Consider the following 25,457-nt stretch of genomic DNA (forward strand, 5'->3'; position numbering starts at 1 on the left):
TTATCTAGATTTCATCTTGCTGTTAAGGTTTAAATGTAAAAATTTTGAGTTGGGTCTATGTTCTGTCCTAAAATATTATTTCAGTTTAACAAACTGAAGATAGTGAATGAAATGTATCATAAATATGAAATAACCTTGGCAGAAAGTTAGAGGACGGTTTTCAACTTGTTTTGCAAACTTTTCTCCACTGCCAAAGTGATGAAATGTGAAGAATCAAATGACATCTTTGTGATTTGCGTTTTAGATCCACAGTACAATCCATTTATTGATGTAAACTCGGATCAAATATGAACAATAATACTGGACCAGATAACAATTAGACATATTTCATCAAAAAAAAAAAAAACAAGCAAAAATGGCGCATGAGAAACAAACTTCCATCAACAGCATTACCCATCACATTAAACATATGTTGTTTTTTAAATGTCCTTTTAAGAATTCTGCTTCATGATCCAAGGACAGCAATCAGTCTCCTTCACAGTCTGAGGAGTCCAGGGAGAGGAAGACATCTGCTTTGCACTTCAGAGATCCTTTGGTTTCCTGGAAGAGTTCACAGCTCTGCAGGTTTGGGGTAATGTCTTTAATGCAAAGAGGCTGTTTGGAGAGAACGGAGACAGATCAGGATTAAAGTACCTAAAATCACGACTAGTTTCGTGCACTTGATTGAAGATGATTCAAGATGCTTTTACACAGCAACAAATATTCTGCAACATTATACTGTGTACATTCATGCAAATCTTGTAATATTCTATCCATGTTTTCTAAAGAAATTATTGTAGATTTATTTTATGCAGGCGGTCAGTTTCTAAAGTAAAGGTAGGACATTTTTCATACTGCTGATGTGAAAAATATTTATTGTCTAAACGGGGCGCAGAATGCAAGCCCAGAACGGTTCGCTTTTGTTTTCTCATTAAAGTTTAAGATTTTGCAGCGAAGAGCCATGTGGCGCTGAATAAACTGTTACTATTTAATAATTAATACATAGAAAACGGAAAAAGTACTGCCAAATTTCTGTAATGTTATGTTTAATCGTCTGCTAAATAATGAAGAAAAACAAAAAATAATTTGAAAAGTTTACTGAGCAAATGAATTCCCACTAACCATCGTCTTTAAAACAGAGTTATGAGAGAGGAACTGAGATAAGACGCTGCTGGTGGCAGACTCTCCGCTCTCTGAGGGGGATTCTTCTCTCCTTGCGTACGATGACGACCTCCGTATCCCGGACAGCAAGCCGGACGCTCTGCCCACCGAGTAGTAGTTCGGTCCGGCCACCTGCTTGTACCAAGCCTCCGACGGACTGCAGGCGACGAGAAGGAAAATCGCCACGATAGGAAACATAAGTTTAGAAGTCATCTCCATGTCGAGAGCAGAGGTCTGAGCTGCTCCTTATCTCACTGAGGCTGCTGGTTCTTCTTTCTGAGACCACTCACTGGCCAAGACCCTTTTATAGGGCTCCAGATGATCATCCCATCGTCATGAGAGAGAGAGAGAGAGAGAGAGAGAGAAAGCGAGAAAGAAATTTATTGTGGCACTAAAATCAAAAACTTTGCTTAGGTTTTCTAACTTTGTGTTTTGCCTTTTAATTTAGGTTTTATTTTGCTTAGGTTGCCCTAAAAACAGAATTATTTCTATTACATTGTGTTTACTCTGCATTAAATGGGAGTCACATATATCGTTAAGGTGCAAAACTATAGGGGCTATCATAGATTGTATTTATAATCTGTAATACATTCAATTAATCTCATATTTTGTGTTGCAACGGTTCATCTCTTCCCCTCATTTTTGACAGGACAGGACTTGTAGTTGACAGAACAGATAACTCCTGTGTAAAATTTGCCAACGAACACTCACAGTAAAATAACATTTTTATTACGAGCCTCAACTAACAAGTACATTTATCAAAGTTCATTAGAGGGGAACAACTTTTTTCTGTGATTGTTATGAAGCTGAGCACTCTATCATTAGATCATGCTTGACATAACAGGAAATGAAAGTAAGCTTCATTGTGCTGCGGCATCAAATAAAAGGCATCTTCTTCTTTTGTGGAAGTCACTGAAGCAACAATATGTTGCCCTAAGATAAATTCAAAAATGGAGCATGTGAAACTTAATAAAATATAGGCAGAAGGGATAGAGAACAATCAACAGAACATAATGAAAAAGTACTGCATTATACAGTAAAATATATACGTGGTGGAGAGACGAGTTGGAGAAAGTTCTGCTAGTAATTCAAAGCCAAACATATTATTTCCCCCTGTCTGTAAATGCTGATGTTTTAAACATTTAAAAGGTTAAAAAAAAGAAAAACAGTAGCGAATATCTCACAATATTTTAATAATCATATGAATCCCTATTGTTTCTAAATTATTTAAGAGTGAAGAATGACAATGGTCCGTTGGAGCAACACTAGATTCTTTTTTCTTTTTTTTTTTTTACTCAGAAATTACCAGAAAACTCCTTTAAGATCTAATATACAAAGTATATAAATATATAAAGTGGTATAGCCCATCAAACACAAACGCTGTGTGATCTCGTTGCACAAAACCTATTAAACTATCATGGCTCCAACCCTGCACCTACTGTTAACCACAACATAAGAACATCAGGTTGCAGTGCACGAAGTGTGGCTCCCTGCATAGAGATTTTGTACATCTGACATTGAAATATGAAGAGCTGAAACAGGCTTTGTATAAGTGACCTGATTTTTACAGGGTGAGAAGTGCAGCTTTGACCTAACACCCTGTTTTTTCATGGCAGGAAACTGCACATTGAGGCGATAGATAGAAAAGCACGCAGAAGAAAAAGAGACTGCCTGCTTTTCCACTCTGACAGATGTTAAAACTTCTGTTAAAATTAAAAGATCTGAACGATTTAATGTTACTCAGCCTGAAAATGTTGGCTGAAAGCAGACCATTGATGTGGACTCTGTTGCTTCTATTTGCAGAAGGTAAATACAATAGATTTTTGAAATATTTTTCAGCTATAGTACGTTGCAACATGTAGAAATTTTTCTTTTCCAGATGTTTTCTCCAACAAGTGCTTCGTGGATTACCCCCAGCAAACCATCTGTGCTGTCAGAGGCTCGTCTGTTGTCTTCTTTTGTATCTTTAATAATATTGAAAAACAAGAAGTAAAAAAGTTCATGTGGGCTTATGTGAAGTCTTCTAAAGTTCGTTTAATTTTAAATTACCCTGGGAATGTATCTGAAAGATTTGAGTACGCCGGAGACAAAGAGCATAACTGCTCTTTAAAAATACACAAAGTGAAACATTATGATGCTGGGAAATATTTTTTCAGATACAATACCAACAAAAGATGCCCCACTAAACTTCTGGTATTGAACGTTATTGGTAAGTTATTTCTCATTTGATTTAAAATTGTACTATTTGTTTCAAATAAGTGAAAATTTAAAAGAAACTCAAATTCAAATTTTTATAGATCTGAATATTTCGATGCAAAAAGAAACGATAAAAGAAGGAGATTCAGTAAATCTCACCTGCAAAAACCGCTGCGACGGTGGAGAAGGTTCATATGGGTACAGCTGGTTTAAAGATGGAGAAGCCGTAAATGAAGGACCAGTACTTCATTTAACAAACGTGTCCTCTAAACATTCAGGAAACTACACTTGCTCCCTAAAAATGAAAAACAGAACAACTTCAGGAGTGGCTCATGTCGATGTTGAATGTGAGTATCAGCCTGAGCAGAAAGACTTTGATGTGTACAGAATCACCCATTTGCTCCCTCTGAGTAAAGCTGACATTTCGTTTGCTAACAACAGCAGGGGACCTTTTGAAAATCAGTTTGAAAGGGAGCCTTGAGAAAAGTATAAAGCTTTTGTATTTTTTTTAATTTGTGCTTTTGATTTTTTTGCAGTTATTTTTTTCCTCAAAATGTGGCCAGTCAGATAAATTGATGTTTGTACTTTTAGAAGAAATTATTTTAAAATGCTGTCTTCACCAATAAATTTATTGTTCCCAGCAGTGACTGTAGTTTGTGTTGTATAAGTGGATGATGAAGGCAAGACTGCAAATGTTCCATGCAGCAGTAATTTGCAACTTTGTCGTGATAAATAATCTTCCCTGGCACTCATTTGCTCAATATCTACCTTTGCCCCCTCCTAAAAACCTAAACTCTAAACTCTTTCCTTTATTTTCAGATGGACCCAAGAACACATCTGTGCTCGTCAGATCATCATCTGAGATGGGTGCGGGCAGCAGCATTGTCTTGATCTGCTGCAGCGATGCGCTCCCGCCTGTGGAAAATTACAGGTGGTTCAAAATAGTAGACGGTTGGATAGAGAAAGTTGGTCATCAGGCTGAGTTGCTTCCTGTTGATGGTGGTCAGTATTTATGCAGTGTCTCCAACAAACATGGAAGTCAAAACTCCACAGTTTTCACTTTGAAGAAGAATCGTAAGTGTCTCACTAAAGTCGTTGCCTTCTATGAACTAGTTTTTGGAAAATGCATTAAGAAGTTCATTAGGTTTTGTTTTCTTGCACTGTTATATATATATATATATATATATATATATATATATATATATATTTTAAGCATTACAGACAAACTATAATTTTTTTACAGCTTATTGGACGTTTATGAGAGACATGCTTTTCATTATCAGTGCCAGTGTTGTCCTACTTCTTGTCGTGACATCTGTTATTGCTGTTTGCAGGTGAGCTGTCTGTCCTTGCATGGCATTTATTTTTGAGTAAAGTATTACACAGAACAAACTGGAGAACCTTGCGTTTATTTTCTGAGCTTAAATTATAGACATACGTATCATCTATAGCTATAGAATCTGGTGTTTCTATAAATATTAAAAACTGAATGCAGAAAACTGAATGAACACAATCTTTTTTTTTCCTCGTCAGTATCAATTTGTAATATTAATTTTTTTAAATTGAAAAACAATCACCCTAAATTATATTTTCTGCTCTATTTCAGACTCACCAAAAGCAAAATGAGGGCAGAGACAGAACATCGGGAAGAAATGCAGGTCATCTTGTTTTGTTTCCTTGATTTAAACCACAGACAGCATTGTTATCTGAAGCCAAATCAAGTAAACATCTCAAACTCTGAGTCATCACAGATAAAATGTGGGAAAATAACCTTTGGTATGGCTAGGGTTAAAAACTTTGACTTCTAATATTTATTTAAACATTTTTGTTTCCTTTACTTATCTACTAATATGTATTTGCATTTTTGTATTCAGAGGACAGATGGTGCGAATCGACTTAGGTGTGAAGACAGTCACCAGTCACAAGCTGACAACGATCTTAAGGTTGAAGAAGCTACAACAGAAATAATATATGCAACTATTGAATTTCAAAAGGGAAGAAAGAGAACCATGTGAGACATTCTGACATTTGCTAACCCATTGTTATAATCAATGAATAAACTAGATGGTACAAGTGCTGATATACATTTTAACTTTCAGGAAACAGCAGGATTATGAAAATGAAACTGTTATTTACAGCACAGTTCGCAGGTAAAGTCCATCAAATGCGATTTTTATATATAATCTTTTGATTTAAACAGATTCGTTAAAAACATTTTATTTCTTTTTTAGGAACTAGCTTTTGAGCCACTGAAACAGGACATCCTCTTAATGTGATTGCTCGCAGCGCAGTCTGAGTAAGAGCAAAACCTTCTGCCTGTGGGATCTTTTTGGTTGGTGGATGTCTCTTTAGATGATGAAAAGAAGTACAGCAACTCACATTTAGTCTGTCTGCCAGAAAGTATCACTCTTGATGATAACTGAAAAATAAAACTCCAATGAGATTTACTGAGAAAATGTTGAAGCACAAAAACCACCATTGTTTGTCGATACTTGCATATTTATTGGTATGTGACTACAGAAAAAGTTGTTTTCAATGACTAACAGTGAGTTACTTCTTTCCATTTCTTTTATGTGAGGAATCGCTCATAGTATGATTCTTGTGAGACACTAGAAGTTTCTTAGAAATGTTCTCAAAAACATGCAAAAGGCTGTTCAGTTTTTACTTCTAAAGCCAAGAAATGCATTGTTTTTAATAACTGTTGAACTTTACCTGTAAATTCTAAAGAAAGATCTGAAAGTCTGTCTGTGCAAAAGTGACTCATTCACCACAATAAAACGACAGTGCCTCCCAACCTGCGACTACTTCCTATGTTTTTTTCTGGCCATTTTCTTCTCAGCTTTTGTGGCCTGTCACCTAAATATGTGGTTCTTTTAGATGTGAAGTTGAAACTGCATTCAACCATAATCCTGGGATGCCCACAGTACGGGTGGTGGGAGACTTCTGGATAATGTCTCCAACCTCATGCATGACACTGTTGGAGCACAGTAAAGTGTACTACTATTACAACTGCTCCTAACAAAACACATAAAAAGAAAAACTGTCAGCATTCAGCTGATGTTCTTTTCATAGATTTCTGTGTTGTTGCATGTTGCATTTCTTTACACAAGTACAAAAAGCACAATTTGTACAGCAAACTTGAAATTATTTTCATTAATTTGAGGATTTTCTCTTAATTTATTGCTACATTTGTTCGCTCTTTTTTGTGTTCTGTAGACTTATTTTTGACACAATTTTTTTTTGTTTAATATAACAATATATATTTCTGTGCTTTTTCTTTAATTTGACTCTTTGCTACTGTTACGCTAAAAATTCCCCACACTTGTCTAGAGTATTTCATTTGGATTTAGTGCAATTTTCCAAATGCTATTTTACAGTCTATCTTCCAGATGCTTTTATGATTCATGGAAATAAAATAACCATTGAAGGTGACTTAAAGAATTATGCCTGTGTGCATAATTCTGCACCTGGTACGCAAAATTCATTGATTTTAATGGATGCAAAATAAATTAAGGTATGCTGATACACTGGCAATAAAAACACCCACCCCTATATGCTCTCTCTGGGTTGGAGGCCTGTTTGTCTCAAGTGAAATGAATCAACAATCTAGGTTAATGTTTGAAAATGGATTCACTTTTCCAGATTTTGATTTGGACATTTTTCTGAAATAAAATTGTGAATTTCTTCATTGTTGTTCGGTTGTTAAAGACAACCATTTTTTCAGATAGGCATCAACATCTGGAAGAAAACATTTGAAGTCTCCACTCAATCTATTTAATGAAACCTTTCTGACTTTTGTTAATCAAAAGAGACATAGTCCTCTGACAATAGCAACTTTAACCCATTTCACTCAAGTTCATCTTATGTCAAAGCACATCTGGTTAGATTTAAATAAATATTTAGCATCATGACATCCTAAGATTAATATGTAATTTTGATGCTTCAAGTTTTTGTAAAATCAAAAACAAAAAAAGTAGACTTGAAGTGGATGCCTCAATTTGCCTCCTTTCATGCATTTGCTCTTCAGGGAATTTAGAAATGTTGGCGTCATAACTACGTCTGTCTCAACACTTCTCACTGTCTGGGGATGTTGTTGCCCTCATAGGGTACGCAGCATACTCTGTCAATGACATTCTTTGAAAAAACAAAAAAGGCTGTTTGTATAGCTCTTTAACAAAATGAACTATGAAGATTGATTGCATCTACATCATTAAAAAACCATGAGCAAAACTGAGGTTATGGAAATCAGCAAAAGCTATATCCAGATTATTTCATGTACTAGATCTGTTGCTCAAAAAGGTGTGACAGTGACTCAAAGATCAAACGTACACATAAAGATAATTATATTTTATACTGAGTCTTGTTTGTGATTACTGTGTAGCCAGAACTCATCTACATCAACTAGTACAGCAAAACCTCAAACACACAAAGAAAGTCTTGTGTGACGCTTAGGTCATCAAAGCATCTTTTAACTCCAAGAGAAAGATAGACATGAAAAATTTGTTTTAGCTGCAAGCAATTTTTTCATAGAGCCATTGATGCAGAGTCGCTCATCGACTTCGTCACCTGCAGGCTAGAGCAGACGGACTCCCATGTGAGTGATATACAGCGAAGTTTGCAGGTAAAGTTCAACAAGCATAGGTTAAACATTAATAACCGAGAGCTTAAGGCGGCCCCGGTGCAAACATGTCTTTTTTCTTTTTCAGAACATCGCCGCTAAACCCCTCACAGACATCAAGCAACGTCATTTTGAGTTATAGATGTACACAGAAAGCTTTAATGGCATCTGTTCTTTAATATATATAAATATGAAAGAGAAATGGCAATACAATAATAGACAACTCCTGTCTGATTTCTCTAAAATAATGACGTATCTGGCTTACACAACATGTGTTTGTCTTTGAAAGTTGTTTACCAACTTGCATTTAAGTTGCAGTCACAGAAATGTTACCTCTGGAACTTTTCACGTGCCGTCATGTTACACCCACAAACTTTAAATACAGACACTCGATTGAATCATAAGAGGCAGAACAGAAAACAGCAGGAAGACATCCACATTTTAAACACAGAACAAACTTCGACTATATGTGAAATGATTTCAACCTTAGCTTGTATTGGAACCCTCTTTTTTTATCTTATTCTTGATGTTACTGTTTCTTTATGACTGTGAAGGCATGCTCATAAAATATCCCAACAATAATTATCAATGTAGTTTTTAATACAGGACGAGAACTGAAAAGAACTTGTGAGTTTCTATTTCGTCACAAACAGCATCTCTTTTACTTTTTGTTTGGTTAATTTAAATTTTGGTAAAGCGTTTAGAATATCACCATGCTTTCGTCTCACACTGCTCTTTGCATTGTATGTAACTACTGTATTCTTCAGGATGAAAGACACATTTTCTAATCTTAAACCCTGACAGCCCAAGTGAACCTTTAGCTCTGACTGCAATCCAAGTTACCATGGCATTATGTTTGAACAAAAACCTGAAAATGTGAAAGTGGAGTGATCCTGCTGAAACACCAATCTATGGTGTTTCAGACAGATAACCAATGTGACTCTTATAGATGACTGAAGAAGTCACCTGTGAAATCCTTTGGCCGAGATGTCACTTTGTTCCACACACACTCAGATTCTGTCTCACGCTGCCCTCTGCTGAACATGTAGGAGCACAGCATGGCCTTTTGATCAATTCTGAGTGTCCTGACTTGTGGAAAGCCCGAACAAACGGCGCATGAGTGTCACATGAGAGCTATAAGGAGAACTGACTCATAACACATCAAAGGTCATCCTGCATGCATTTCAGGATGCTTCATATAAACAAGTTTAAGTTTTAAGTGTTTATTAAATTGCTAATCGGGTGACCTGGACTTCATTTAAAGGAACATTTAGTGTGCGATTGATCTGCTTGTTTTACTTAAGTATGCTCCAAGGTTGTTGCAGTACCAGTTCTTTGTGATATTAAATGATCTAGAGCTGTTTTTAGCTTTGGCACAGCCTGGATGTAGCTTCAAAATGCCAAACAAACAAATCAGTTAGTTTCACAAACAAACAAACTGATTTGTTTGCCAAACTCTTGCTATCTTGAGGGCATGCTGCCTTTAACTAACCAGTTTATCCAGTGCTACTACTAGGCAACCAAACATTCCTCCATGATTTTAGATTATTTTCTACTGGGAAGTTTTATGTTTTATGTATTTTAAAAGTCTGATTTGATCACTTTTGTTTCACTTCTAGTGCTACAGTTCTAGTAATAGGTTCTGGGTTGTTTTTCAAAGAGAAAGTGAAAGTTAGCAATGAAGACTCTTACCTTACATTGCCAAGCTATAATTAACTTTTGACGGCACAGAAACATTTGCAGGCATCACTTTTAAGCTATTTGGAATTTCTCAATTTTGTATATGTTGTTCAAAGTTTATAAAAAGTAATATAAATATGCCCAATGTATTTTTTTAAAAGTTCTACTACAACAGTGTGTGTAGTCAACTGTAAAACATGTTTTTGGTTCAATCGTGGTTCAGTTGTTGTTCTGTTCAAGAAAATTACTTTATATTTCAATACAATTAACAATAGCCTGTTTAGACTAAGCCAAAAGCACTGCTTATACATAAAAAAAGCAAGACAGAATAAAAAAAAATGATGATGAACTGTCATTTCCAAAGCCCTATATATCTATAATAAAGCAATGTGGAATATTCTTGACTGGCTAAACACTAATGGAGAGTTTTAGGATGCTACTTAGAGGCTAAGAGAACTATTTCTGAAGTCTTTCTAAAGATGTTTCAAAGAAACTTCCTCCCAGTAGTTATAAAATCGATCTGCTTATACCAAATACCAAATAAATATCTGGTTATACCAAATATTTAGTTTTAGATTTGTTACAATTAAACAAAACAAATATATACACTGATTAGACATAATACACTAAGAGCACCTGCATTGGCTCACTGACCCAGCCTGAGATGTTCAGTTTATCGACAATAGAGAACCACCGACCTGGACTAGAAATGCTATATTCATTACCAGCAGAACCAGTAACACAGACCAGAGTTACTGTTCATCCCCACTTGAACAAATGACCCAGGCTAGAGATGCTCCATTTAACCCAGGATGAATATTCTATGTTTATCTCCACTATTCTAACCTTCTATGAAACTAAACACAGAAGCTTAATTTAATTTAATTTTCAGTTTTCTTTTTCACCAAGAGCAAAGAATATTTTTTTATGCCAAGTGGAAGCAGCAATCTGCACTAGAGATTCACTAGCAAGCTCCACATGGAGCAACAACCAGGGTTGGAGATGATTAGGTTGTCCCCAAATGATGAAGATATAACCAGTTTTATTCGTGTCACTAGTCACTGGTCATAATTGTAAAACTAAGGTGTGCTTGTACACATTTCAGTACAAACACTAGTTTCACACCACAAACTAGTGGTGTGAAAATCCACACATTAAAACAAGAAATTTAGACCACACGGGTGGTCTAAAAAGATTTTTTTATGTTGCTTTTTAACAAAATCGACCCCTGGTCTTTTTACCATACCATACCATACCATACCATACCATACCATACCAATTTCATTTATGAAGCACTTTGTACACCGACAGGACCAAAGTGCTGTACACAATCATAAAATACAATGCAATTATAAAATAGAAAAGATCAAATATAAAATACATATTAATATACAGACACAATAAAATAAAGTAAAACCTCTCAGATTGTGCCAAAATCCAAAGAAAAAAGATGTTTCTTAAGAAGGGACTTAAAAACAAAGAGTGAAGAGGCCTGTCTTATGCCCAAAGGAAGATCATTCCATAGCTTGGGAGCTGCCACAGAAAAAGCACGGTTCCCTCTGAACTTTATTTATTCTGAACTTTGTCTTTGGTATTTTCAGAAGCAACTGATCAGCTGACCTGAAGGAATGGGAGGGTGTGTAAGACTGTAACAGCTCAGACAGATAGGGAGGGGCAAGGCCATTAAGAGCTTTAAAAGCAAATAAAAGGATTTTACAATGAATCCTAAAATGTACTGGCAACCAGTGTAAGGAAGTTAAAATAGGGAAATATGGTCATATTTTCGTGTACCTGTTAAAAGACGTGCAGCAGCATTTTGTACCCTCTGAAGCTGAGAAATATATAAATAATTGACTCCTATATAAAGTGCATTACAGTAATCCAGCAATGTAGTCACAAATGAATGGATCACTGTTTCGAAGTACTGTCTGGAAAGAATAGGTTTTACTTTGGCTAGCTGCCTTAAGTGGAAAAAGCTGGATTTTACAACGGTTCTAATGTGTGCTTCCAGCTTAAGACCAGCATCCATCTTGACCCCTAAATTTGTAATAACATGTTTGACATACTGGGCCAAAGAGCCAAGATTGGTCAGGGAATCTACAGTGGATCTGCCAAAAATCACTACCTCCGTCTTATCTTCATTAAGTTTCAAGAAATTTAGAGCCACCCAGGCCTTCAAATCTTCCAGACATAAAAACAGAGACCGAAGAGAGTCTGCGTTCTTTGGTGGTAAATATATCTGTGTGTCATCTGCATAACAATGAAAAGCAATCCCATATTTTCTAAAAATAGAGCCAAGAGGAAGGAGGTACAACAAGAAAAGAAGCGGGCCTAGAACTGAGAACTGTTCCTGTGGGACACTACACAACAGTGGAGCAGAGGGAGACCTATGGGCATCAAGACAGACACAAAAAGTACGCTTGGCCAAATAAGATTTAAACCAATCAAGAGCTATGTGACTGATGCCCACCCACTGTTCCAAACGGGAAAGTAAGATGCCATGATCAACTGTATCAAAAGCAGCTGATAAATCCAACAAAAACAACAAAGTCACCAGAATCAGTTGCTAAAAGTATAGTATTAAAAACTTTTAAAAGAGCTGACTCGGTGCTGTGAAATGGTTTCAAACTGGACTGAAAAACCTCTAGAATATTATGTTCATTAAGATTAGCCATTAGCTGATTATAGACTACCCTCTCAAGAATTTTTGAAATAAAAGGCAGTTTTGAGATAGGTCTATAATTCGCCAGAACAGTAGGATCCAAAATGGGTTTCTTAAGTAGAGGCTGCAGAACTGCATGTTTCAGAGTTTTAGGAACAACACCTGAGGACAAGCTGCTATTTACAAGAGCAAGGACAGAAGGACCTATAGTAAGAAAAACATCTTTAAATAATTGGGGTGGAATAGCATCATCTGGAGAACCAGTTGGCCTTAAGTGACTAACCACCTCCTGCACTGATTGCAAGGTCACGCGTTCAAAGCTGTGTAAAACAGCAGAACAAGGCACAATGACGGAAGGGTCATAAGCAGAGGGGATGATCTGGCCCCTAATAGAACCGACTTTCTCATCAAAAAAGTGTAAAAAGCTTTCACATACAGTAGGTGAAGTCTCCATAAAACCACTATGTGAATCATTTTAGTTTGTGTCAATATTTAGTTTGTTTCTCCACTTTTTGTTGCTCTTGTCCATTAAAAAGGGCTTAACAGAAATAACTTTCATTAACTGGTTAGTTGGAATTCCAGAAACTTCATATCTTTGTTTTGATCCATTTATCTTTGTCATGTATTTTAGCCGAGGATAAATATGGAGGCACAGCAGTTATGCAAGTAAGTAGGATGTTTGGGGAACATTTTTGCCCAGAGGGGGTCACTGTTTTATAATCAGTGATTTGTTTGATTAAACAGCTCTTGAAATCTTGTTATATAAAAATTATTTTGAGCACCCATGTTCTTCAAATAAAAAATATAGGCGAAATTACTAATTATTATTTTTATTTTTATATCCTCACATAAAGTTGGGACCGGAACACACACGTTTATGATTCATAATAAAAGTAAGCTTTGAGGGTTTACGCCCATTTAGGATGAAACGAAACTTTAGGAGAGACGGAAACGTGCCTCAGCGACATTTTAACCCAGAGCAGCCAGCAGTGAGGCACAGCGCATGCAGCAGAGATGGTGCGTAGACTTTACTGAACTGACAGCAGGAAGAAGATTGAGGACCCACTCAGTTTCTGGTGAGCGCTGAAATGTTTGTTTTTGCTACAAGGCATCCGGCATGCAGTAACGCCACTGTCCTAATCCTATTAGCTGGAGAGACTGTGGGAGCTCGTGGTGACAAGACACAGCTGAGTAAGTGGAGGATTACCGAGCCAAAACAGTGTTGTGGTTCGGCGTATACCTAAATTTACAGCTGTCATGGGTTAGCTTCTGTTTGACAGAGGAGAGACGAAGCTTAAGTTAGCAAGCGTTAACTACTGGGCTAGGTAGCTCACTAGCTGCTTATAGCGGTGGTGGTATTTTTCTGATGCGAGTTCTGGCTTTTAGTGAGGATTCCTGATGGGACTTGTTATTTAAATTATCATAGTAGCAGTGAAAGAATTTGCTAAGCTTTCGTTCACGTTTTTGTGTAGTGAAAATAACAAGGAAGTTCTTCGTTGATATATGATTGGCCGACATGTATAGCCAAAGATCGTTTGTTATTAGATGATGCTTCACGGTACAGTTAAAAAAAAAATCGAACTGTGTTGCCTACAGTTGCCATTCGTTCAGAACTGGAGGTTTTCAGCAGAGACAAAACTAAACGGCAACGATTACCAGTTTAATAATGACTCACATTAATGTGAAATAATTCATTCCTATCACAAATATTTATTAATAAGGCTGACCCAAATTTGACTTGAAATAATAAAGAATAAAATACAGTTAAAATAAAGAAATTGTCTTATTATTTTTTTTAAACTCTGCATTAAATGTGAGCCAAGTAGGTGTAATCTAGATTTATTGTAATTCTTTAATTACGGTATACTGTTTCTGTGCCCCAAATGACTAAGCAATTATCTGCAGGGTGGAGAAAGGAAAATGAAACCCATCAGAAAGTGTTTATCTAGGGGTACCAAGTGAAGTCTGTTAAACTTCAGCCAATTAGCTGTATTTTTAATGCTAAATATAATTTTTTATGTTATTTGAGGACTTTCCTTATATTTGAAATGCTTAAGATGTAAGCTCTTCCCCTCATTTTTTGCGAGGTTAGTGTAACAGCACATGGTAATTGGCGGGACAGATGGCTGCTGTGTGAAAGTTCCCAGTGACACTCCTTTAAAAGAATATTTTTATTGTGATACACAACAAAGAACTTGCAGGTCAGTTTATTGTGTAAATGTTGGTCAAAGATCATGAGGTGAACTACTTTTCTGTGTGTTAATCTGAGCTCTCTATCATGAGACTGTGCTTGACATAACAGAAAGTGAAAGGAAACTGCCTTATATTGGGGCATCAAATACAAGATACTTTCTTCTTTTGTGGTAGTCACAGAAGCCTGACGATGAAGTGTCCAAGTTGTGACTATGATATTTTGGATAAGAAATCCAAGTTTTGCAGTGATTGTGGCTTCAAGCTTCTTGCCACAACATCAAACACAGAAGGTAAGTGGACAAGTTTAGAGATTCAGTTTATTCTCATGTATTAACTGAACTAATCATTTTGAAAAAAATATGTTTTTATGCTCATGTTTAAAAAATTAACAAATCTGTTCACAGACAGACTGTATTCTGTCTGTTAACCTTGTTACATTAACCTATTGCATAGGTATCATATGGGGTAAGCATTTTCTCAAGAGAGTTAAACATTTATTACATTAAGGATAATGAAATATAAGCTTCAACAAAAAAAATGTACTCATGAAGGTGACATGAAAGTATGGTTATTTATTTAAAAACACATTTTAGTAACTAGCATTTAATGTGATACTGTAAAACTTATGAGCTTCCATAGAAATAAGTGTTTGTTTAGCAAGCTTTGTTCTCATCCTAATATTTACTATACTACATATCAATTTTAAAGAGCTATAAAAAAAAACCCCCTTAAAATTACTTAATCTTTTATAGTAGTAGTGTCAGCTCATGTGTTTTAATTTTATTGTTTTTGTGACTTTAAGTGAAATTATGATGTTTGGTCAAATGTAACTAAGATTAAGCTTTTTGGAAACAACCACCATTGATGGATTTGTTGTGAAACAAAAGACATGTTAGAAAGCACCTCATGCCCATTTTTAAGCATGGTGGAGGATCTGTGATGCAGTGGGCCTTTATCTCTTTCAAAACAGACCCACTGCATCATTAAAACTTCTGCCAGAGGACATTTGCTATAAAAAAAATCTGGTGACCTCTGTTCTATGATATCTGGTTATTGATGCGTAATATTATGGGTTTGGACTAAAGAAAAACTAAAAAAAAACTTTAATGAAAGTTAATAAAGATATTGAAGCATGGTTTTATTAAATTTTTAGTACCAAGAATAAAAATGTCACCTAATCAGCTTACTAAGAAGTTTAGATCAATTGTATATTTTGACTAATTAAAAGACTAAAACATTGCAGTTATAAGCACAAGTATGAACGAACTAGTTGTTTTCAAGTATCTGTTTTTAAAATTAGGTTTTCATTCTTAGCTTTATTTCTCTGTTGCAGACACAGAAAATCAGCCTAAGTCCCTGGTTGCAAACTCTGAAAGCAAAATGGAGGAACTAAACTCTCAGAGAAATGCCCATCATGCAGAGAGCATGGACTCCAATAAATCTTCCAAACGACCAAATGAAGAACAACTCAACCCAAAGAAAAAGGTGAGAGTAAGTAACCTGAACAATTTTACTCTTCTTATTGATAAGATCATCATAAGTGTTGGCACCAAGAACTGTTCATGTAAACACATAGCTCATAGTTATTCATAACGTAAACAAGGTTTCTATGGAGTATGAAAAAAGTATTGCTATGAAAATAGAGTATACAATAAAATTTGTTATTTCCAGACTCTTGTCAGTCTGTCAGTCAGTCAGCGGTTTTAGTATCTTTAACTGCTGAAGCCTGACTGCTGTACAAATATCTACCATAAATATATGATGTTTACAATGAAATGCAGTTAAGCATTTACATTTTAAAGAAAATGTATAAAAGTGACTGAGAATCTGGAAATTTGAGTCATAAGAACTCAATTTTGAATTAAAAACGTAAAGAAACCGTTGAGAAATTTTATGATCTCTGAAACAACGCCAGAATTAATCCTTTGTATGTCCAGAATGTGATTTATTATTTGTTAAAACATATATATTTTCTTTTTGGCCTTTATAGAAGAAGAAAAGAAAGAAAAACAAAAAGAAGAAAGGCGACAACGTGCCTTCAGACCAAGATCAGAGCCAGTCTGACCCGTCACTCGTATCTTTGGAAGACAGTCAGGGGAAGATGACACCAGAAAGGGGAGACTCCAGTGACAGTGAAAGCTCAGATGCCAATATGGAGGAAACAACAGACTCACTCCAAGATGATTTCCCCTCACTCCAACAGCAGCCTACTTCATTACCAGCTAATAGCACGGCAGCCTCCTCTAAAAATACACCAATTGAAGAACCTGTATCTACAGCTGAGGATACTTCTGCAAGTCAGTCTGAGGAAGCCAAAGCTAAAGAGACTGATGCCAATAAGTCAGGTCAAGATCAAACACCTGAGAAAGGAGCAGGTGATGCCTCAGCTCAAGCTTCAGCCTCAACAAACAAGCACGTCCCCCAGTCAGTTTCAGCTGAGGGGGCAAAGCCTGCTGACCCTATAGAGCAAAACGCTATCCCAAAAATATCAAAAAACAAGAATGAATCTGTTGTAGAATCTAGACTGGACAAAAATGCTAATTCAAATCCAAATGCAAAACAGACAGAAGAAACACATCGGAAGGCTAAAGGTCAAGGTGATCAAAAACAGAAAGGAAAAGGTCAGCAGGACCAGAAGGAGAAATCAGCACCATTGAAGGTACTGTTGATTAATGTTGTACAACATTTTTAATGAAAAAGACCTGTGTTATGTGTGTATAAATAGCATTTATACTTAACATTGCAGGCTGATAACTCAGGCTCCAGTGTGGATCCGGAAAAGAACATGGAGACTGAGAAGAGGCAGGACGAAGTTTCAGGTGGTGAGGAGAAACAAAATCAAGACAATAAGAAAAGCATAAAAGCCAACACACCACTGCCTAAAACGTAAGACACGTATAACTTTCAAAAACTACTTTTATCTTTGGAAAATTATGTTCAGTAAACTAATTCTCTTCTCTTTGTTTTCTAGGCAAATTCAAAACAAAAACGTTGCCACAAGAGACAGGCTCACAATTTACTTCCATGCAGTTCTCTCAAAGGATTTTAAATTTCATCCTGACGACGATCAAATCTTTATCAGAGCTGGGAAACCTATTTCAAATAGCTGGAATGATAACGTAGCTGAGCTGCAAGTAACCAGGTAGGAAATTGCCAAAAACCCAATTTAATCTTAGGTTTTAACTCTTTGCTAAGTTATGTTAAAAGTTGACACAAAACTGTTTCACTCATTGATTTTAGGTGGTTTTTATTGTTTGAATGGTTCATATTTAAGAGTGAAAAGCTTTTCTAGAAAAATATTTCTGTAAAAATGGTGAGGTAAGACCTGGCTAGGAAAAAAGAAACTTTGAAAAAGTATTATTTAAGAATACTTTCAAAGAGGATCTGGCTCTGGTTGCAAACAATAAAGAAATGGCGAATAATTAGAGATGTTTAAATAGTGCATGAAATTTAAGAGAAACACATTGTTTTTGGTTCTTCCACAAACATGCAAAGTTGAACTTCATTCTTGTCTCACTGATTTTAAAACCTATGCCTTATAATTTGTTCTCCTCTGCAGGGACCTTGGAGAGCATGGTTTTCTTGTTGAAGGAAGCCTCACAACGAGCAAAACCAAAACTGTGTCTGAGTCCATAGCATATAAATATGTTGTCTATAAGAATAAAAAAGAGAGTTATGAGTATGAGTACATATACAAACTAGACTCTACACATCACCATACAAACAGGTGCTTGTTTGTGAAGCAGCACCTCATCACTGATGATGGTAAATAAATAAAAAACAAGTCTTCTCTCAGTCAAGCTGTGCAGTCATTTTAGCTAGTATTTTATCATTTTAATCTGCATTATGCCGTGATTCTGTAGCAAACACTAGTATTTATTTTATATTTTCTGGTAAAGGGGACTGGCATCAGTATGACGACATCATCTGCGTTGAGCCATCAAAGGGCATGCTGACCCGCCTCAAGGAAAGGATTTGGCCTGATCAACGTAAAGATCTGATTCAAGGAAGAGAAATTGCTGCAAATGTGATGCTGGAGTCGATATTTGATCTTCTAAAGAGCTGGAGTGATACCAATGTGAAAAGTTTTCAAATTCAGCTGAATCAGTTTTTCCAGGTTTATTCAAACCCTTTTGTATTTGAGGAGAAGCAAAAGAAATGGTACTCCTTACAATTTGGGGAAGACGATGTAAGTTCAGAAATTGTGTTTGTAATCTAGACCCTCATTTTTGGCCAATTTAATTCACTCTTTTTTTATGCAATATTACAGGTGAGGAAGATCCTGAAAGAGTTCATGCTGACACACGTGATCCCTCAGCTCCAGGATAGGGCTGAGAAAAATCTCTACATCCCAGACCAGATGACAGCAGCTGTGGTCATGCTTCACGTTTGGAGACAGTACAAACTCAAACTTGATAATCCTGAGCTCCTCCGCCTCTGTTCTGCACTGTGTTTGCCCGAACTAGAGAAGGACAAATTTCTTCAGCACTGGGCAAATTTTTCTCAAGCTGTTTCAGTATTCAAAAAGTAGGTACCCAACATATTTTTTAATATTAATTACAAAACATGAATTTTAAAAGAAGAAGATTAAGACATTTGTTTGGAAGCAATGACAGAGAACAAATGCTCAGACATTTTATATGTAAAACATTAAATCCCACAGATTATTAACCACATTTTAAATGTTGCTTATTTGTAGTTTGCCAGAAATGCTGGTGGATCTCATCAAAATAGTCAAAAGAGCTACAATGCCTCGATGGATTATATTACTGCCACTCCTTCATCTGCTGAGAGGCACCATAAAGCCCTTTGAAGGAAAAACCTCTGGAAACAGAAACTATAGTTTGTCTTGGGCAGGTTTGGAAGGCATTGACATTAACAACCAAACGCACCTGTGCAGTCAAGACAGGAAGTAAGTTCCTTCAGTTTTTAGCTATCTGCACATTAATTTTAAGTTTTTATTTTCAAATAGACCAACATTACTGACCACCTTTTTGATTGTTTCTATTTTAGAGCACTTATAAATGTGATGAAGAATCACAGTCACTTGATGAAGGTGGATCCACTTTTAGTTCGGTCCTGTTTGTACCTGATGCCACTTGAGGAACAGCTGCTCTGTAGCACCAACATTAATCCCGAGCTTCTGGACATACTTCATGTTTTTACTAATAAGGTTCCTCAGGAAATTACTGCCAGCAGCTCTCAGGTGAGTGAAAATCTGGACAATAGTGGTAAATGTAGATTATTATTTGTCATTATATTTCTGAAGTCACCAGCTTTTTAAATGTCTTCACCTGCATTATGCCAAACCAGTATTGTAGCTGCATCATAGACATATGAACCTCTAATTGCATGAACATTTGTTAATTTCTAGAATGATAGTCAAGAGTTATTGGAGACAGTGTCACTTAATAATATTTCTGGTTTTCTGTTATGCTTTTGTAGGATGTCACTGAAATTCTTGCCCACATCCATGAGCATCTCATTGAGGAAAAATACAGGTAGTGACATCAATAAAATCTTGTGTGTTTGTAAAGCCTGCAAATTGTATCTATTCATTTGACTACCAGCTAAGGATTCAATCAGTGATCTTTAAATTAAGGAACCAGAACCAGTCCCTTTTACATAAAGTCCCTTTTACACTCATCTATTGTCAACATTAGATGAGTTCGAGTTGTTAGAGATGGGTCATAATAAAACGGAAAAGGTCAGGGTTGAAATCTAGGAAGAAAAATTAAAAAAGTTATTTAAATTTGCAGAGTTCTCATCTTTAACAGCAGTTAAATTTAAAAGCATCAATTATGTTTAGCTGTATAACTCAGAATAATTACTGTAAGTACAGTATATGCTGTTGCTTAAAGAACACTAAACATGATCCAATGCTCATGTTGCATGGGCCAATGCTCGACTAATGACATAAGATTGATTGCAAAATATTCACCTCCAATGTGAGCTCACTAGGCAAAGTGTTATGTGGTAGTTTGTCCATTTCAGAGGAGTTAATTTAGTATGAGATCTGGCTGCTTTACTTCTGGCAGATTTGAAATTACTAATTGGCGTGCCTTATTCCTCTTTGATCTTTTTCCCTAAATCTGTTCCACCAAAGTACCCTACAGTAGTGAGCCATGGAGTACCGTACTTGATTTAGGAAAATAAAACAAAACCATACAGTGAATGGAAGCTGGTGAAAATCTCACTTCTTTACACAAATTCATTTTTATTCATGTTGCTCAGATAGAAAAAAAAAGTCTCTACTGCAGCTAACACAAGCCATAGTGAGTGAGTATCTCATATTTGGATAGAGTAGCTATGGATTTGATTTAACAAATCAATTCATGGATGTCAGTGAGCAATTGGTACAGATTAATTTGGCTGTACTTAATGTTTTCTTTAAAAAACATGGGTAAGGAACTCATGAAGGACTCTAAATTATTAAGAGCCATTTCATGTTTGAGTATCACCCAACTCATCGATTAATTTTCTTCGTCACAGCGGCTTCACACAGGTTTACAGGAAGGAATGTCTGACAACTGCAGTGAGATTGTTAGAGAAGCTCTGCAAAGGAGTCAAACCAGAAAGTTATACCCAAAGCTTTCCAGAGATCCCTGTGGCAGCAACAAATCTTGTTGCTTCAGTTTTAGACTTCTTTTTGTCTAACAAGGAACAGGTAAAAAGCAAAGTCTTACAAGCATAATTTGCTTTACATTTGTTTTCACAAATTGAAAACTGTAAATACTATTTAGGAGTCTGAGGATGCAGATGGAGAACAGCAAAATGCAAAAGACTTGGTAATCTATCAGGGGATGGAAATAATGAGAAACTGGATGAATCGGTCATTCAAACAAAGTTTACTAAAGAGGGGACTAACAACCTTTTACTCAGCAAAAACAACAGAACTGGAGGTGAGTTTAAAAAAAATCTTTTTAGTTAAATATTGACAAAACATGCATCTTATAGATTTTTTCATTCTTGCATTTCAGACATGGAACAACATTATCTCCATTAACTGTAAAGATAAAAAATTTACAAACGAATGGATGCAAACATTTATTATGGACTTTGAGGGCAAGTTCAAGCAGGTAGGTGATACACTGGAGAGTTAAGATTATTTTCAGTCAGAGATAGCAGTGATTTAATTAATTTATGGATGTTTTGTTTTTGTTTTAGGAATCTCCACTTGATCAAATTGAATTCTACTGTACAAACATAGAGGAGTTTAGTGCTTCCTATCCACATGTTGCTGCCAGCATTGAGAAGTGTGCTCTTGAAGCTGTCACGTCTTTGTGCCAGGTATGAGACTTTGATTTTATTGCTTTGCTTCACTAGCCTTTGGCAGTCTTGGCTATGTGAAAATGTATCCAATGGGCAAAATGGTTATGTTTCTGACAAAAATAGACTGCACATTTAAATTTTTTCCATTGATTAGCTGAATGATTGTCTTCTCATTATATGCAGACCAGGTCTGAAGGGAAACTGTTTGAGAGGTTAAAGATAAACTGGAAGTTTGGGAATCTCATCTCTGCAATTATCCAAAAGTCCTGGCCAAGGGATGGTCAAGGAAAATATCAGGAGAAAGAAGAAGTGGTCCTTCAGCACCTCCTCTCTTGGACGGCAGCTAAAGACATTTTTCATCTATATGGTACTTTTTCATTTAAAAAAACAGCAACTATGAAACAGTATGGTCTGAAGAAAAGCATTCTTTAGTGTGGAGAGGCACACAAAACTGAGTAACCCCTCGTTTAAAAAAACAATGAAACAACAAACCACAAACTGGAGATAATTAACACGTGATTTGGCTGGTTGCTTTGGGATAAAGAGACAATTACTTTTAAATTTTGTATGTACAGGTGCAGACACAAAGCTGATTGAGAAGCTCTCTCAAGATGCCAGAGACCGATTGGCCATAGCCATATCAGCCTTCACAGCCATAATCAATCAGCTGATACAGGGAGACATTAAGATCAGTCTGCTCAACATCATTCTGGAGAGGAAAGACGCCTTCTTAGAACTGCTGAAGATTGGTAAGAAATTTTTTCAAAATAAAAACTGAAATTGAAACAATTGACTAAAAAAACCAAAAAAGAATCTGTTGATATTTTTGTATGTTATGTTTTTAAAAGACTGCCTCACTGAGAAAGAACAACACAGGGATCTTTCCAAAATGAAAAGGTTTTTGCAACACAGAGCAGAAGAAGTTAAGTCTGTGTACCACGAAAAGGAGCTTGTGGATGTCATATTAACAATGAGCCACAAACTTGAAGAACATATGACAGGTCTGAAGCTTATATAAAGAAGTTTAGTTAACTTTGATTTGTTGTTGCAAAGTTAACAGGTGGTTATTTAATTTATTTCATTAGTTGATGTTTCTGACCTGGAGGACAAAACACAAGTCAACATTGAGATGATGCCCTTGAACCATTTCATGGAAGTTCATCATTTTGAAAAACTGGCTACCGCAATGTCTGGAATTGTTACTTTCTTCAGCCTGGATGAGGAAATAAGAGACATGGCAACATTCCTGTACAAATTCAATGAAAGTATTGTCTTACAAATGTGTTGGGAAAATTTTGCCATACAAATGGCCAGGGACGAAATGGAAGATGTGGATGAGGAGATGTCTGTGTTGGAGATTGGTGCCACACCAGAAATGATATACGATCAGATCTACTTGCCTTGTAGGGATGAATACAAAGACATCTACACTCGCTTAAAAGATGGAAGCATAAGACTTGAAGAAGTCAACCAGCTTTTCAAAGCCTACAAGGACAAGTATGAGGATCTCACTCAGGAGCTTGACATCATGTGTAAACAGGATACATCTGCAAACAAACAGTGGATTCATAACAGGGTTCAACAGGTCCAGCAATATCATGAGCTTCATCTTGCTGTGGAGTCTGCTAAAGTTATTATGATGGTCAAAGACACACTTGGCCTTCAAGGGGACTTCGAGGTCTTGGAAACGCTGACGGATGTTGTAAGTAGTCATGTTTAAATATGTTAATGTATGTGAATAATCAGTGTCGTGAATCGTCTCATAATCAAAAAAGTATTGAGAGTTTGTCTGAAGGATTCACCTATTGAATGACTTTAATCACATTTAAAAAAGCAAGGAGGTTCTAGAAAGAAAAATGATTTGACAGAAGAGAAGAATTTAAAGTTTCCAAACAACTATTACGTGTTATCTTCCCTATTACCATGACATGTCAGTGTCACCAACACCAGAAAATAACTTAACTTAAAATAACTGAAGTGTAGGGCAAGAAAGTTTCTGTTTTGTATGTCAAATGGAAGTGATAGTGAGCTTCTGCTCCAACAGTAGTTATGTTTTCCTCAGAAACGTATTAATGGAACATTATTAGTTTTAGTTCTGTGTGTTGCCTGGATAGTTCCTTACTTCTGAACAATCAATTAGTTGGGAACCCAGAAATAAAATTGCTAAAGAAAGTTATTAAATTGTTGCAGGCATAGAGGAAAAAAAAACTAAATATATTTTTACATATTGATAAACATTCAGACAAAACTAAAATTATATCACTTTAGGGTCATAACATTCAATGACATCTTGAATGTTAAATATTCAAGATGTCTTGAGTGTAAGAGGTTGATTTTACTAAATCTTAGTGTACCAAGGGCATTTAGTTAAAGGTATGTGAAAGGTTAGATGGGGTGTATTTATGAATATTACACATTCATAGAGTGTGTTCTTAACACACTCAAACTCAATTCCCATTTCTCTTCAGATTCGTGAAGACTTCAAGAGAGAACCACTAAATAGGATTGATAACGATTTGATGCAGGCAAAGATGGTTCTGGTTGACATCACAGAGCCTCGCAGGTTGTGTTTGAATGAACTAGGACTCAGACGACACTTTGTAAGATGGGTAAAGGATGCCCTAGAGGGTGTGTATAGTTATGTTTTCATGTAATAAATTTATGTATGTTGGGAAACTATTTGAAAATGTTCATTTAAATTGTAATTTTAGATATCAATGAGTTGAAGGTGTTTGTCGACTTGGCTTCTATCTCTGCTGGAGAGAATGACATGGATGTGGATCGTGTAGCTTGTTTCCATGACGCGGTCCTTGGTTACTCTTCTGTACTTTATGAGCTTAAACCAGAATCTGGTTTTCGTGCCTTCAAAGATGTGCTCAACAAGCTCTGGAGGGCTTTGGAGAATGACAACAATTTGCCAAAAAAACTGGTGAGAATAATTTTTAAGTAACTTTAATAACTTTAACTAAGATTATTTCTGATTAACATTTGCATGAATGTTAATATTTGGGGAATAGGATATTTTATGATTAATATCTTGTAAAAATATATATTTTAGCTTGACAGTGCACGTCACTTGGAGTGGTTAAAAACTGTGAAGGACAGTCATGGATCAGTGGAGCTATCATCTCTCTCATTGGCCTCAGCCATTAACAACAAAGGCATCTACCTAATCAGTGCACGGGATGTGAAAAAGGTAAAAACACTTCAGTAAGATAGATTGGTCTGTTTGTTTATGCACTAAAGAGATAGTCTTTAAGAAAATACTGTTGAAACCTGATATTTACATACACCAAATAAAAGTACACATACACATTTTTCACTGTCTGAAGTTAAACTTGATCAAACCTCTCTTGTTTTATGTCAGTTAGAATCCTACAAACCAGAACACTTAGTGAGAACATCTTCAAAGATTTTTTTGTAACTCCTTGAATTCAAAAGTTTACATACATTTCATACAGTTTCAGGGGAAACTGTCTTTTGAACTGTATGACTTGGGTCAGATGTTTTGGGTTTCCTTCCACAAGCTTCTCACAATAGTTTGCTGGCGTTCTGGCTCATTCCTCTTGACAGAACTGGTGTAACTGAGTCCATTTTGTAGGCCGCCAAACTCGTACACGCCTTTTCAGATTTTTCCTCAACTTCTCCATACAACCAAGATCAGGTCTTTGTAATGGCCGCACCAAAACATTGACT

General features: G+C 36.0%; 3 protein-coding genes across 13 annotated transcripts in view; 2 read left to right on the top strand and 1 right to left on the bottom strand.

Annotated features, from left to right (window-relative positions):
- Positions 1–232: 232 nt before the first annotated feature.
- LOC114159376 (neuropeptide B-like) lies at positions 233–3,606 on the bottom strand. The gene is made up of 3 exons (XM_028041318.1): positions 3,496–3,606; positions 1,102–1,452; positions 233–594 (listed from the first exon to the last, which is right to left on the bottom strand). Exons 2-3 carry the CDS (start codon positions 1,357–1,359, stop codon positions 466–468), a joined length of 387 nt encoding a protein of 128 aa, XP_027897119.1. The 5' UTR covers positions 1,360–1,452; positions 3,496–3,606; the 3' UTR covers positions 233–465.
- Positions 1,459–6,130, top strand: LOC114159375 (B-cell receptor CD22-like). Of its 6 annotated transcripts, none has more exons than XM_028041313.1 (9): positions 1,460–2,946; positions 3,020–3,349; positions 3,438–3,683; positions 4,156–4,410; positions 4,580–4,670; positions 4,943–4,994; positions 5,211–5,347; positions 5,436–5,486; positions 5,568–6,130. In XM_028041313.1, exons 1-9 carry the CDS (start codon positions 2,832–2,834, stop codon positions 5,572–5,574), a joined length of 1,284 nt encoding a protein of 427 aa, XP_027897114.1. In that variant the 5' UTR covers positions 1,460–2,831; the 3' UTR covers positions 5,575–6,130. The 6 variants fall into 6 exon arrangements, 4 of the variants coding, with proteins under 4 accessions (XP_027897118.1, XP_027897114.1, XP_027897115.1 ...); XM_028041314.1 differs by having other exon boundaries at positions 1,462–2,946; positions 3,023–3,349; XR_003598569.1 differs by lacking the exon at positions 5,568–6,130 and having other exon boundaries at positions 1,459–2,946; positions 4,943–5,112; positions 5,436–5,485.
- A 7,088-nt stretch (positions 6,131–13,218) lies between these two features.
- Positions 13,219–25,457, top strand: part of rnf213a (ring finger protein 213a) — a 35,465-nt gene continuing 23,226 nt past the window's right edge. The window contains exons 1-24 of one of the 6 annotated variants that reach the window (XR_003598634.1): positions 13,224–13,372; positions 13,446–13,487; positions 14,664–14,779; positions 15,823–15,980; positions 16,480–17,148; positions 17,236–17,375; positions 17,461–17,631; positions 18,049–18,254; positions 18,389–18,678; positions 18,760–19,016; positions 19,189–19,401; positions 19,503–19,695; positions 19,935–19,990; positions 20,982–21,156; positions 21,233–21,391; positions 21,470–21,568; positions 21,657–21,779; positions 21,945–22,128; positions 22,337–22,510; positions 22,610–22,762; positions 22,847–23,463; positions 24,230–24,389; positions 24,473–24,690; positions 24,820–24,957. Coding sequence is in view for 5 of the 6 variants with exons in the window: in XM_028041706.1 (XP_027897507.1) it covers positions 14,680–14,779; positions 15,823–15,980; positions 16,480–17,148; positions 17,236–17,375; positions 17,461–17,631; positions 18,049–18,254; positions 18,389–18,678; positions 18,760–19,016; positions 19,189–19,401; positions 19,503–19,695; positions 19,935–19,990; positions 20,982–21,156; positions 21,233–21,391; positions 21,470–21,568; positions 21,657–21,779; positions 21,945–22,128; positions 22,337–22,510; positions 22,610–22,762; positions 22,847–23,463; positions 24,230–24,389; positions 24,473–24,690; positions 24,820–24,957 (4,653 nt within the window). In the remaining variant the exon portion in view is untranslated. Of the gene's footprint in view, positions 13,373–13,445; positions 13,488–14,663; positions 14,780–15,822; positions 15,981–16,479; positions 17,149–17,235; positions 17,376–17,460; positions 17,632–18,048; positions 18,255–18,388; positions 18,679–18,759; positions 19,017–19,188; positions 19,402–19,502; positions 19,696–19,934; positions 19,991–20,981; positions 21,157–21,232; positions 21,392–21,469; positions 21,569–21,656; positions 21,780–21,944; positions 22,129–22,336; positions 22,511–22,609; positions 22,763–22,846; positions 23,464–24,229; positions 24,390–24,472; positions 24,691–24,819; positions 24,958–25,457 lie in introns of all 6 variants that reach the window. The other 5 variants (XM_028041703.1, XM_028041707.1, XM_028041705.1 and 2 more) reach the window with 5 other exon arrangements.

Source organism: Xiphophorus couchianus, chromosome 16 (assembly GCF_001444195.1).
Source record: "Xiphophorus couchianus chromosome 16, X_couchianus-1.0, whole genome shotgun sequence".
NCBI lineage: Eukaryota > Metazoa > Chordata > Actinopteri > Cyprinodontiformes > Poeciliidae > Xiphophorus > Xiphophorus couchianus.

What these genes read in the sequence shown, in the direction of transcription:
- LOC114159376 (XM_028041318.1), bottom strand. Translation starts at nt 1,359, where the DNA reads ATGGAGATGACTTCTAAACTTATGTTTCCTATCGTGGCGATTTTCCTT. An exon ending in ACTCTGTTTTAAAGACGATG is followed by an intron (nt 595 to 1,101) that starts GTTAGTGGGAAT and finishes CTCTCCAAACAG; the next exon opens with CCTCTTTGCATTAAAGACAT.
- LOC114159375 (XM_028041313.1), top strand. Translation starts at nt 2,832, where the DNA reads ATGTTAAAACTTCTGTTAAAATTAAAAGATCTGAACGATTTAATGTTA. An exon ending in AACATCGGGAAGAAATGCAG is followed by an intron (nt 4,995 to 5,210) that starts GTCATCTTGTTT and finishes TTTTGTATTCAG; the next exon opens with AGGACAGATGGTGCGAATCG. An exon ending in AAGGGAAGAAAGAGAACCAT is followed by an intron (nt 5,348 to 5,435) that starts GTGAGACATTCT and finishes TTTAACTTTCAG; the next exon opens with GAAACAGCAGGATTATGAAA.